General features: G+C 36.3%; 1 protein-coding gene across 1 annotated transcript in view; it reads right to left on the bottom strand.

Annotated features, from left to right (window-relative positions):
• Window positions 1-1,323: 1,323 nt before the first annotated feature.
• Tc2n (tandem C2 domains, nuclear) overlaps window positions 1,324-13,227 on the bottom strand; it is a 35,780-nt gene continuing 23,876 nt past the window's right edge. The window contains exons 11-14 of the mRNA XM_013016919.1: window positions 11,229-11,420; window positions 5,776-5,890; window positions 4,877-5,076; window positions 1,324-2,081 (exon numbers count right to left, since the gene is read on the bottom strand). Coding sequence (XP_012872373.1) covers window positions 1,971-2,081; window positions 4,877-5,076; window positions 5,776-5,890; window positions 11,229-11,420 — 618 coding nt within the window. The 3' untranslated portion in view covers window positions 1,324-1,970. The remainder of the gene's footprint in view (window positions 2,082-4,876; window positions 5,077-5,775; window positions 5,891-11,228; window positions 11,421-13,227) is intronic.

Raw genomic sequence — 13,227 nt, 5'->3', positions numbered from 1 at the left:
GCAGACAGTGCAGGAAGCTGTGCTTATGGGGGATGTATAGGAATTCCATTCCAGTGTCACGATTACTGACCTAACTATTTCAAAATACAGAGGCAAAGAATACTTATCAATATTACCAGTACCATAAAATCTAGGCAGTAGAAATAAATGGGATGTAAAATATGTACATTTTGTAGCTTGAAAAAAATAATAGCTAGAGAACTAAGTATTGTTTCAGAAAGATTTTAATGAAATACAGTGAAAACGAGAATTAGGATGAAAAAGAAATGCTTAGGATACAGCAAGGTAAATATCACCATACATCTCTTGGAATGTGTTGGATAAAACGGCAAAGAAAGAAATACAAAGCCAGATGCTGGTGGCTTCTACCTTATAATCCTAGGCTACATGGGAGGCTGGAATGGGACCTCCTAGGTCTCAAGGCATGCCTGTGCAGAAGTCTATGAGACCTCATCTACATGGAGGAAAGTTTGATGGAGTGGTTTGCACAGGGGGTGAGATCTGAGGATCATGGTTCAAAGCCAGTGCGGGCAGAAAAGTCTATGAGACCCTTATCTCCAATTAACCACCAGGAAGCTGAAAGTGGCGCTGTGGCTCAGGTGGTAGAGGGCTAGCCTTGAGCTGAAGAGCTGAAGGACAGTGCCCAGGCCCAGAGTTCAAGCCCCACAACCACCACCAACAAACAAACAAACCCTCCCCACCCTGCACAAACTGTGAAAAACAGAAGGTATGGGTCAAGTGCTAGACTGCTCGCATGTACAAGGCCTTAAATTCAAACTCCAGTAACACAACCACCACCAAAAACAAACAACCCCCCCCCAATATAGCCCCCCAGAGAATATGTTCTACTTTTCAGCAAAAATAAAGTCAAATATTCCAAGATTATAAATAATGGGTTTTGTTTTTCCTTAAAGCTGTTTTATGGCCAACACAGCTGCATTTAATCCCCACAGTCTGAGTTCTAATAAGTAACTGAAAGAAACCTGCAATCAAAAATATTTATTTTCTATATAGCATTAACATGTAGTTATGAAAATTGGAGAAACATTCTAACATGGATTAAAGGACAATTAATGTATATTTTAAAAACAATTTTCATAAGCTGGGTGTTAGTGGCTCACGCCTGTAATCCTAGCTACTCAGGAGGCGGAGATCTGAGGATCGCGGTTCAAAGCCAGCCAGGGCAGAAAAGTCCATGAGCCTTATCTCCAATAAACCACTAGAAAACCGGAAGTGGCACTGTGGCTCAAGTGGTAGAGCACTAGCCTTGAATTGAAGAGCTGAGGGACAGCACCCAGGCCCAGAGTTCAAGCCCCACAACCGACAAAAAAAAAAAAAATTCATACAATGTTAAAATTTCAATTTAAATTACCAACTAGGATGAACTATATCATAACTGAAGGAGGGAATCAAGAAAATGTACATATTCTGGGTCTAAATACACTTCCATTATTCTTGTAAAAAACGTTAAGTTTCCAAAAATTTTCTGAAATTTCTTGAAGCAGTATATATAAAATGAAAGTATATATCTTATGAGAAAGAAGTTATAAACACAGGGTACAAACTTTCTCCAAATATAAAAAAATGGTTCATTTTGCAGGAAGATGTCAACAGTGGAACCAAAATCCAGTCAATGTGCCTAGCAAAAAAAATAGTGGTGAAGTTTTCTAAATGCTTAATGGCACTGATAGGGATTTGATATACTACATTTTGAAATTTTAAGCAAAAGAAACAAAGCAAAAACCATCTAGAAATACCTATCCATTGTGGATATTTTCATGACTTTGTAAAATGTTTAATATCCTACTGATACTACCTTTTCATTTTATTGTCTATGTTGGCACCATTTTAAAGCATTTCCTCTCTTTGGATATCTGATCAAATTAACTAAGAATTCTAGCAAAATGGAAATCATAAATCTTCTAAGTGAATATGAAGTCGCTTCTTCACCAAATTAATGTGTGAAGTCTTCAAGACGGATTTAATTTGTGCCACTTGATAACAACCTTTTCTGGATTTGTAATCGTTTCTTTCCATTGTTTCACTGCTTCCATGTTGTTACTGTCTTCACTTATCCAGATCTGAAAAGGAATAGTATCATCATTTCATGTGGCATAATCATGATAACTACATTCAAACAGTTAATTACTGATAAAAGGTATTGTAAAGTTTGGTTTATATAATTTTAAATGTTTTTCTAGTTTTCTAAAAATTGGCATAATTTCCTTTGACATTGAAATGTTAAAACATTCAGCCTATTTAGTCATTCTGATGACTTTTGTATGATCTAACTACCTTTTAAGAATCTAAACATGAGGTCCTGAGTTCTACCAGTACTGCCAAAAATTAAAATAATAAAAATAAAAAAGGAATTCAAATTGAGAACTGGGCACTAGTGAGTTACTCTGAAGTACTACTTGGGAAGCTGAGAATGGAAGGATTGTGGCTTGAGGCCAAGGCTGGGCATAAAAGTTCACAAGACCCCTTTTCAACCAGTCAGCCAAGCTTCATAGGAGGCTGCATCTGAAATAGAGATCCGGATCATTCCTGGGCAGAAAAGTTAAGATTTTTTTTTTTTCAACAGAAGAAGCTGGGCATATTGGCTTGACTATTGGCCCAGCTCATAGTGTCTATCACTTAAGTAACTTTATATAATATAAATGAACTTGGGAAAACTAAGTGTGATGTCAATGCAAGATATCACAATGGCTGTATATCATGCACACAAGGTGGACAAGGATTAAAAAAAACTTCATCCTCACCCTGGCTCTAGCATAACAATGCTGTTACCTTGGAATTAACATTTCTGCGACTCAGTTTCTAATTATTCCAAGTCAAACAATTGGAGTAGATCATTGGTATTAAAGCATTTTTTAACTTTCATAAAGAAACTTTCCTTAAATAATATCGTACAATATATAAAACATTAGGTAATGTTAAGTGTTTTAGTTGGTAGAGGGGGACAACTTGAGTCCACATATGATTTGCTATCATGGTGACACCTGAGACTACAGAAGCTATAGTGAGCAGGTGATCAGAAAGAACTTTTTACAACTGTTATCCTAAAAATTCTCAAAGTAAATTTCCTACTCTTTGTACATGATAGTTGATAATACAGACAACTTTAATTAAATTGACTTCATAGGCCTCATAGCTGTCTAGAATGTTACTTGAATTCTTGAATTCAAACTCTTTTCCAAATACAAATTAATGAAGAAACAAAATTGTAAGAGTGAATATTTTTGATAAATCATATAAAGAAGTCAGAATTGATCTTTTTTTTTTCTGTCGTTACTGGGGCTTGAACCTGGGTCTGTGTGCTACCCTCAGCTCTTCAGCTCAAGGCTAGTGCTCTACCATTTGAGCCATGGTGCCACTTCCAGTTTTCTGGTAGTTTACTAGAGATAAGAGTCTCAGAAACTTTCCTGCCTGGGCTGGTTTTGAACCATGATCCTCAGATCTCAACCTCCTGAGTAACTAGGATTACAGGCATGAGCCACTAGCACTTGGCTCAATTTTTGAGAATTCATACATATAATTTGATGCTCCATCTAGACTGTTACATCTTGCTTAGGTAGGACTTTTTTTTTTTTTTTTTGGCCCAGTCGTGGGGCCTGAACTCAGGGCCTGGGCGCTGTCCTTTAGCTCTTCAGCTCAAGACTAGTGCTCTACCACTTGAGCCACAGCGCCACTTTTGGCTTTTTTCTTTTTGCTTATTTGGTGCTGAGGAATCGAACCCAGGGCCTCAGGCATGCAAGGCAAGCGCTCTACCACTGAGCCACCTTCCCAGCCCCTAGGTAAGACTGTTATACCAATAGAATACATGTGATTTAAATGTGGCACAAATAATTGTAAATTAAGATGAAGATAAAAGGATGCTTGGCAAAGTTGGGTGCTAGTGGCTCACGCCTATAATTCTAGCAGCTCTGGAGGTTAAGATCTGGGGATCATGGTTCAAAGCCAGATCAGGCAAGAAAGTCCATGAGACTCTTACCTCCAATTAATCACCAGAAAACTGGAAGTGGCTCTGTGGCTTAAAGTGGTAGGACACTACTAACCTTGTGCAAAAAAGCTCAGGGACAGTGTGTAGGTCCTGAGTTCAAGTCTCACAACTGACCAAAAAAAAATGCTGGGCAACAGTGCTCATTTCTCATTACTGTAACCCTAGCAACTCAGGAGGCTGAGATCTGGAGGGTTGAGATGCAAAGCCACCCTGAGCAAAAAAGCTTCTAAGACTCTATCTCCAAAATAACCAGCAAAAAGCTGAGCTGAAGGTGTGGCTCACCTGGTAGGGAAAGAGTTGAGCAAGCAAACTGAGTGAATGTGACACACTGAGTTCCAACCCCAGTACAAGCAAAAACAAAACCCACCAACCTTTTAAATCAACCAATACAGACCACAGTAGTGACTATCTAGAGACTATTACAATCACTATGAAAAACTGATGTTTTCTAGGGATTTAATATAAGTCACTCAATGACACATAAAAAGTGCTCGTGGTAAGCATTAAGTGGAAGGTGAAACAGAATCAAGTAAATGTGATACCTAAAGCCTTAAGAAATTAGACTTAAATATACAATGTTCCTCCTTCCACAAAGAATGAGACAGTGCCTGCAGAAAAAAACTTATCTTGGTTGGTAAAGTTGAACACACAGGTTTAAAAATCAGCCTGATAGCTCAGAAACTTAAACTACTCATACAAAAGCTAAAACAAAAAATACCTGACAAGAATTTTTGCACTGAATTTTATGTGAGGCTAAAGAATCTTACTTTATTTAATAGTTTTATATTGTATTCCTTTTTGCTAACTAACTGCTTACATGCATTAAAAAAAAACTACAAGCAGAAAATAAAGATAATCCCCCCCACTACTAACCTGGCCTACAAAATGTTTTCTTCTTACAGAGCTTCGACTATAAAGCTTAATGAGAAAAACAATTTCCTTTTCAGTCTGTATGAGTGGGAAAATCATACTTTCTCCCCACTTCACTCTCCCACTGGAGGCCTTCAGCAAGCGTGTCTTCTTCTTATAAATCAATTCTCCTGAGCTAAACATTCCCACTTTCACAAAAAAACCTGTAAAACAAAGAATTTCGATTTATAAAATTTCATTTAAAATGAAATACACAAAAGGTGTATGTTACATATCTATTTTAATGGTCCTTTCATAGAAAAAAAGCTTTTGATTTTATTATATCTTTGGTCTTGTCTCCACATTTATCAATCTCTACTTTCTCTTTAAAACTTGACTTTTTCTTTCCTTGTGTTTGTTGTTCAACTTCTTGAGTTGAATACTAATCTTTCCTGGTGTAGTGGACATCACCATGTTTGCCTGCTTCAGACAGTTTCCTTCTTTTGGTAGAAAAATGGAGCCATTTTCATTTTTTGTGGTTTCCAAATATTTAACAATTGTTTAATAAGCAATTCCTTGGAAACCTTCCTAAATCATTGTAACTTTGGTAGAGATGGATATTCTTCCCCACTATGCGACAGAATAAAAAATAATTGGTAATGAGAAAAATACTTTAAACCTAAGAGGTACACTAAAAGTGCCAACATGAGAAAAAGGAGCACATTTTATTCCCTCTTAGGCCTTGAGTAGAACCTCAGACTTCACTTCTAAGAGTGGCCAAGTGAATCAGGCCTAGTCAGCCGAAGTATCCCAATCCCTGAGTTACTTCTGTTAAAGGCACAGACCTTAATCCACTGGTCTCTTGACTCTTTTCCAATTGTACCTCACTACATGAGATTTGAATGACTGATAGATATACTTACTCAAAGTCAGAGGTGTTGATGAGCTTGGAAGGTACTGTGCCTCAAGAATTTGTAGCTGAATCCTACTGTTTATTGCCTGAAAACAAGTTCCCAATTCAAGTTCCGCATGGCACACCTGCATCTCATAAAAAAGTATCATTCAGTACTTCATAATAAAGTTTAAGGATATTTCAAAAATTCAAAGATAAAGGACAATGGTTAAAAAATTTCAAAGTATTGCTATTTCTGTTGACACTGAAAGCTGTATATCTATGTAAAGGTTATAAATATAAATAACATAGATTCTACAAATAAATTCAATTGTGTAGATTTTGAAAATAATATACTGAACTTCAAAATCAGTGACAACGAAAAACAACTGAAAAAAAATTAAATTTCTAAGCAGTATTACTGAAGAAATGGGCCATTTCCCAAAAAAACCCAACAAACTTTCAAAAGGATTAATTGTTGATAAAAAATTGAATCATGATATTATTACAGTACTGGGTACTGAATTTATGGCTTCATACTTGCTCTAAGATGCTCTAAAACTTGAGCCATGACTCTAGACCACTTCTTTTTACTGTTGCTGGTACTGGGGCTTAAATTCAGGGCCTGGATACTGTTCCTGAGCTTTTCTGTTCATGGCTGAGGATCCACCACTTGAGCCATAGCTCCATTTGTGGCTATTTGGTGGTTAATTGAAAATAAGAGTTTCATGAACTTTTCTGTTCTAAGTGTGGGCTGACTGAACTGTCATCCTAAGATTCTCAGCCTCCTGAGTAGTACGTGTGAGCCATCAGCACTTGACTCAATTACTGTGTGTGTGTGTGTGTGTGTGTGTGTGTGTGCACACGCGCATGCGCACACACACACACACATACACACACACCAGTACTGAGGCTTGAACTCAGGGCCTGGGCACTGTCCCTAAGGCTTTTGTGTTCAAGGCTAAAGCTCTACCACCTTAACCCACAGCACCGTTTCCAGCTTTTGGGTAGTTAACTGGAGATAAGAATCTCATGGGTTTTCTTGTTTAGCTGGCTTTGAACCTCCCTCTAGATCTTAGCCTCCTGAGTAGTTAGGATTACAAGAATGAGCCACTGGCACTCAGCTCATTTATTTTTAACAACACAAAACATGTCAAAAGAGCTATAGATAGGAGTTACGTTTTATAATTTTAGAAATTAGGGAAGATTCTACCAAAGTTAGAAGACAAAGAGTATTATTACATAAGCACAACTGTGGATTGAGTTGAGTTACTCTTCTAAATGGAAACAAGCCAAAGAAAGCTGGCAAGGAGGAGGCTTGTCAAGGTGACTAGGCAGTAAATAATGAGGAAAGTGTCAAAGAAAACCTGAGGCAAACAGAAAAATGAAGGAGGCAAGGGAAAACATTAAAACATACTCTTTAGTATTACTTATCAACAGCAAAATAAAACTGATGATGTTTGTGAAATACAACACAAAGAATCCTACTTAAGTGGATTTTAAGATCCTTGGAGTAAAAACAAGAGAACAAAAACTGTCCAAAAACAAAAACATTATTGTTCATACACTAAGGAGTAAGAATGGGAATAAAACAAGGACATAACATTACAACTCTTCCCAGGAATTGGCACAGATAGACCCCAAAGTTTTTGCTAGTACTGATTCCAATTAAGTTAAAGAATAGCTAGCTTATTAACATTTTACAAAAAGGTTTATTCTATATTTGATAATTGTCCTGTATTCTGCAATAATTGGTTTATTGGTAAACAACCACAAAGCAAACAAACTTTTCTGTGTATGTGCCATTGAAGCCTGGGAATTTTCTTAAAACATGATTCTCTTTTAACACTGACATACTGCAAGAAATCCAGAAAAGGGGGGATGATGAGAGGAAAGACACTGATCAAGGTGCATTGGATGAATAAATTCATATGTTGAGTTGAAACCCCTTTGTACCACTACTTAAAGATAATAAAACCTATAAATTATAAAGACAAAAATCAAAAGATAGATAATGAAAAATGGATTAATATGCAAATCTGAACTGTTGGGTTGATGCCTTCTTGGAAAAGTAGAAAATGATGATAAAAGAAAGGCTGACTTCTAGTAAGTGAGTTGATGCTTAATCTAAATTAGAGTGGATGAGTAACTTTACTTATCAACTATTTGATAGCCATATATAAAGTAAAATCTTTGCTCACCAAAAAAAGGAAAATTTTCTGTGTGGGCAGGAAGATTGAGAATTTGAAGCCAGCTTAGGCAACAAAGCCTCTGGCATTTAAATCGAGATATTAAAAAAAGATATTTATTTTGTACAAAACACAGTTAAAACCATAGCTTTACGGTTCTTTGCTATTATTTTATACCCATGCTTAAACACTTATAAAAAGACCTAACAATGGCAAATTTTCCTTATTGTTAATAATTGATATGGTTCACTCTTACAAAACAAAGCAACCTTTGGTAATGGTTTGCCACCATCTTTCTACTTTCCAAAATTATTTTACAAATGTACTTTATGTTCCAGGACATTAATTCAAACAATTAAAAACTACTCGAAGTAGGTTTCTTTTCTCTTTTTGGCAGTAATAGGGTTTTTAAGTTTGTTTTTCAGGTAGGATCTTGCTCACTTTGTATTGGTTGGCCTCATACTGTAATCTTCCTACTTCTCTCCTAAGTAGCTGAGACCATAGCTGTGTGTCATCACACTGTATATTTTTTATTTTTATTTATTTGTTGGTTGTGGGGCCTGAACTCTGGGCTTGGGTGCTGTCACTGCGCTCTTCAGCTCAAGGTGAGCGCTCTACCACTTGAGCCACAGTGCCACTGTCAGTTTTCTAGGTTTTGTTTTTGTTTCTTTAAATTAGAGATAAGAATCTCATGGACTTTCCTGCCCGGGCTGGCTTTGAACCAGAATCTTCAGATCTCAGCCTCCTGAGTAGCTAGGATTATAGGCATGAGCCACTGGCACCTGGCTTTGTATCTTTAAAAAAAATAATTTTGTACTAAGGTTTGAACTCAGAGCCTTGTACTTGCTAGGACAGGTGCTCTACTACTGAGCCAAGCTTCTAGCCCCTCTTTTTTGTTTTCTGAGACAGGGTCTTCCTATGTAATGCAAGCCAACCTTGAACCCACAGTCCTCTTACATTAGCCTCTAAGTGCTGGGAGTACAGGCATGTACCAACATATATACCCAGTTTTAATTTCATAATCACTTAAAACTTAAAAATTCCAAAGGGCAAGTATATATTTACTGCATTTAATGAGCACAAAAGTGAGGAAGGCAGAAAATATGATTTCTGCTCCTGAATCATGCCTCATTTTGGGAAGAAAACTTCATTAGCTTTCCAAGGACTATTAAAAATGAAATATTTTGCCAAGCATTTGTGGCCTACATCTATAATCCTAGCTACTTAAAAGGCAGAGATCTGAGAAAAGAGAGGAGAAAGGAGAGAAAAGAAAGAAAAGGGGAGAGGAGGGAAGAGAGATAGAGAATAGAGGGAGAAAGAGAGAAGGGAGAGAGAAATATGAAGCGTAATTAAAGAAAAACATTATCTGGTGGCGCTTGAGAGGCTCTCTTTAGGGTGACACTGCATGGCAGAGTTCAGAGAGCTGACCCTAGAGACAGATGTGACTCTTTAACGATGAGCTGGAAGGACTCAGACTAGTGCTCCATATCAGGGATGACAGAGCACAGACTTAAGTCACTCAGCAATGAGTCAGCCATTAGGTAAATCCTTATAAAGGTCAGCTATTTCTCCAGGCAAACTTGGTCTCTTTCATATCATTCAACGCAAAAATTTAAAGTCTGAAGCAAACACATCACTATTGGTTGAGTCAAGAATTCTATTGAGAAAAAAGTATTAGCTCTAAATCAATATTCACGGTGAACAGCTGTCACTGTTGATGGGCATATAAGTGTAGTTACTTCAATCCTTCAATTAGAATATCTACTTTCTCACATGAAACAATGCATATCATATGCCTTAGCCAATAATATATAATATCAACATTTAGTAACATATCCACTGGTTCAGAAAAGTCCAAATGTTCTTTCAAGATATCAATCTTGAATCCCTCATAACTGGCATTCAGTAGATATACAGGTTGCTTATAAGACTTCTGACAGATTAAAATGTCAGATGAAATCTGGCTATAATCATTCATGTAAAGTCTCCATTTACGTTTCCATTTCACAGAAAATATCTTCACTTCTGCGGAATTCAGAAAAGACCATGAGACTCTCATCTCCAATTAACTACTAAAAAGCTGGAAATGAAACTGTGGCTCAGGTAGTACAGAGCTAGCCTTGAGCAAAAGCTCAGGGACAGCTCAGGCCTTGAGTTCAAGCCCTTCGTCTGGCAAAAAACCAAATATACACACACACACAAAGTTCAACTCTTCTGACCAGATATAGTAATTTTTAGTGTTTGTTTTTGTTTTTAAGTCTCCAATTTCTCCACCAATTTGGTGGTTCTTAAGCTAGATTACACATTAGAATCATCTGAAAAGCTTTTGAAAACTACAAGAAATTACAAGAAATCTTAATTTTATTGTGTTGGGTTCCCAGGTGATTCCCAGGGTTAAGAGCATTTCAAGTCATCCTAAATATTACTGGAAGAGGTATAATAAATCCTATATAATTTGAAAAGCACATTTATGTTTGATCATATAAAAATTGTAATTGATATCTATAAATGTCATCATGGCACATGTTATCAACCATTAGGGATTTCTAAATATTTTATTTATTTTTTGGGTCCGGTTGTGGGGCCTGAACTCTGGGCCTGGGTGCTGTCCCTCAGCTCTTCAGCTCAAGGCTAGCACTCTACCACTTGAGCCACAGAGCCACTTCCAGCTTTTTTTCTTTTTGCTTATGTGGTGCTGAGGGATCAAACTCAGGGCCTCATGCATGCAAGGCAAGCGCTCTACCACTAAGCCACCTTCCCAGCCCTCTAAATACTTTAATAACAATGCTTGGCTGGTTAGCTGAAAGAAGCAAGTATCAGGTATCAAAAAATAATGAAATATATAGAACAAAATTCAATTTAGCTGGGTGCCGGTGGCTCATGCTTGTAATCTTAGTTACTCAGGAAGCTGAGATCTGAGGATCAGGGTTCAAAGTCAGCCTGGACAAGAAAGTCCATGAGATTATCTCCAATTAACTACCAGAAAACCAGAAGTAGTGCTGTGGTTCAAAGTAGTAGAGCACTAGCCTTGACATGGACTGTGCCCAGGCCCCAAGTTCAAGCCCCATGACTGGCAAAACAAAACAAAAAAACCATATAGAACACACATATGTATATATTAATTTATATTTTTTACTAAAAACATTAGCTGTAAAAACTTCCATTCTAGCCAGGCACTTTTCTAATCCTCTAATAGTCCATAATTTTCCAGTCATTTTCCAACAAACAAAAATCTATATATTAAACCATTCTTAAATAGGAAGTAGTTATGACACTGCAGACTATTATCACTTACAGAAATCTTTGAAGGTGGTATAATATCCAAACAGTAATCCATTTCCTGTGTGCTAAGAGTTCTGAGTGATAGGGAACATTCTCCAATGGTTTTCTTTCTGGGAGTCTGGGTTTGAATCTTAAATACCAGTCTCACAGTTTGCAAATTTTGTAGTTTAATAGAAAATACAAAAGTTTCCATAAATTCAATAACCTTAAAAAGAAACAAAAAAACATAAAATGTTTGCCATTATAAAATAATACTTTTTAATCCAGGAAAATAATACCTAGTCTTTTTCACAAAAACAACAAATATATTTTTAATGTAAATAAAAACAATGTCTATTACTTCTTTTTCCATAGTTATCCTAAATACTACCTTCTTTAACATCACAATTTAATCTTACAATTATTTAGGAATTCAGATTAATCTCAACACGAGGCTTATCAGAATCAGTTTTCTCTTTTTGAAGATAAGTCTACTTTTTCATTTTGGTTCTAAGTTATCTTTCCTGCTATTCACCATGATTTTTCAACAGTTAATGAGAATACTTGAGAATGTGTGCTAATTTCAAATGCGGAGCACTTGGTATCTAGCATCTAACAGTCACACAAAAAGCCTGGAATTATTTCTTTCATTATAAAGAATACTAGACTCTGCTATGTACTTCTTTCTTTCAAACTTTAGTGCCTTTTTCTGAAAAGAAAATGTAAATGGCCAATTATTTTGGCTACTGGGCCTAAATTTTCACTCTTATAAATGCTCATGTCTGCACAGTCACAATTGTCTCCCATACGGTAAGCTTTTTCTTTTAAACCTTGAAGATTATATGACCATACCAGTACAACACATAAACATGTTAAAATCTTATAGATTAAGCAAGTGTACTTTACTGCAGATTTTTCACATTTGTTTGAAAAATAAAATTAAAAAGAATTTTTAACAGGTTTTAACATTAATAATATTTATTCCTAACTTTCCCTGTTACCTTAGTTTTATTTGAAAATCAAAAAGTAAAAATGCTTAAATTCACAAAGTGTTTATACTTGAGTGTTCAGATTTTAACCAGAGTTAAAATTTAATTCTACCTAGTCTTTCTATGATACGTATTTTCATAAAGCAAGATTCTGATACACAATTTTGATTTTTTTACCCTTTTCATTTATTAACAGCATTTTTCCAATTCCTTAAAAGTTCTCCCTAAATAGGAAGAATTCATAGCTGCTTAGTGTTCCATCACATAGAGTCATATTTCCAAAAAGACATGCTGAAGTCTTAGCTTCTAACTCCTCAGAATGTGAGCTCCCTTAGAAACAGGATCACTGAGGATAAGGGTGGCCAAGTTAATACTGGAACAGGGCAGATCTCTTATTAGTGTCTTTGTAAGAAGATGACTATGTGAAGAGAAAAAGACTAGGAAGAAGGCCATGGAAAGATGGAAGAAGAGACTAGAGTTAGGTTTATACAAGCCAAGAAATGAGGAGTGCCAAGCATTACTGGTTGTCACAAACACAGGAGACAGGCATGGAACCAACACTGTTAACACCTCAATTTTAGATTCTGAAACTGTGAAAGATGTATTTCTGTCCTTTCCTCTTCTTGTAGTATGGGAATTAAAACTAGGGATTCACAGATGATAGGTAAGTACCATATCACTGAGCTACAACCTCAGCCCAAAATTTCTTTGTTTGAAAAAAAAAGTATAGTTCTTTTTTTACAGGAACTCTAGCAAATGAATACATATATATACACACCATCAGATCTCCCAATCAGTCCTCTGTGAGAGGTTAAATTGTTTTCAACTTTTCCATTGTGAACAAAACTACCAAGAATATTTTATATATGTTCCTATTTGCATTCTAGATTATTTCCATGGAGCAGAATCAAAGTAGAATTACTGTTTTCACATAGTATAAAAATAATAGGGGCTGGGAAGTTGGCTCAGTGGTAGAGCGCTTGCCTTGCATGCCTGAAGCCCTGGGTTCGATTCCTCAGCACCACATAAGCAAAAAGAAAAAAG

The sequence above is a fragment of the Dipodomys ordii genome, unplaced genomic scaffold (genome assembly GCF_000151885.1).
Source record: "Dipodomys ordii isolate 6190 unplaced genomic scaffold, Dord_2.0 Scaffold2, whole genome shotgun sequence".
NCBI classification, from domain to species: domain Eukaryota; kingdom Metazoa; phylum Chordata; class Mammalia; order Rodentia; family Heteromyidae; genus Dipodomys; species Dipodomys ordii.
Note: the sequence above shows the minus strand (reverse complement) of the source record. Positions and strands in the feature narration are given on the sequence as shown.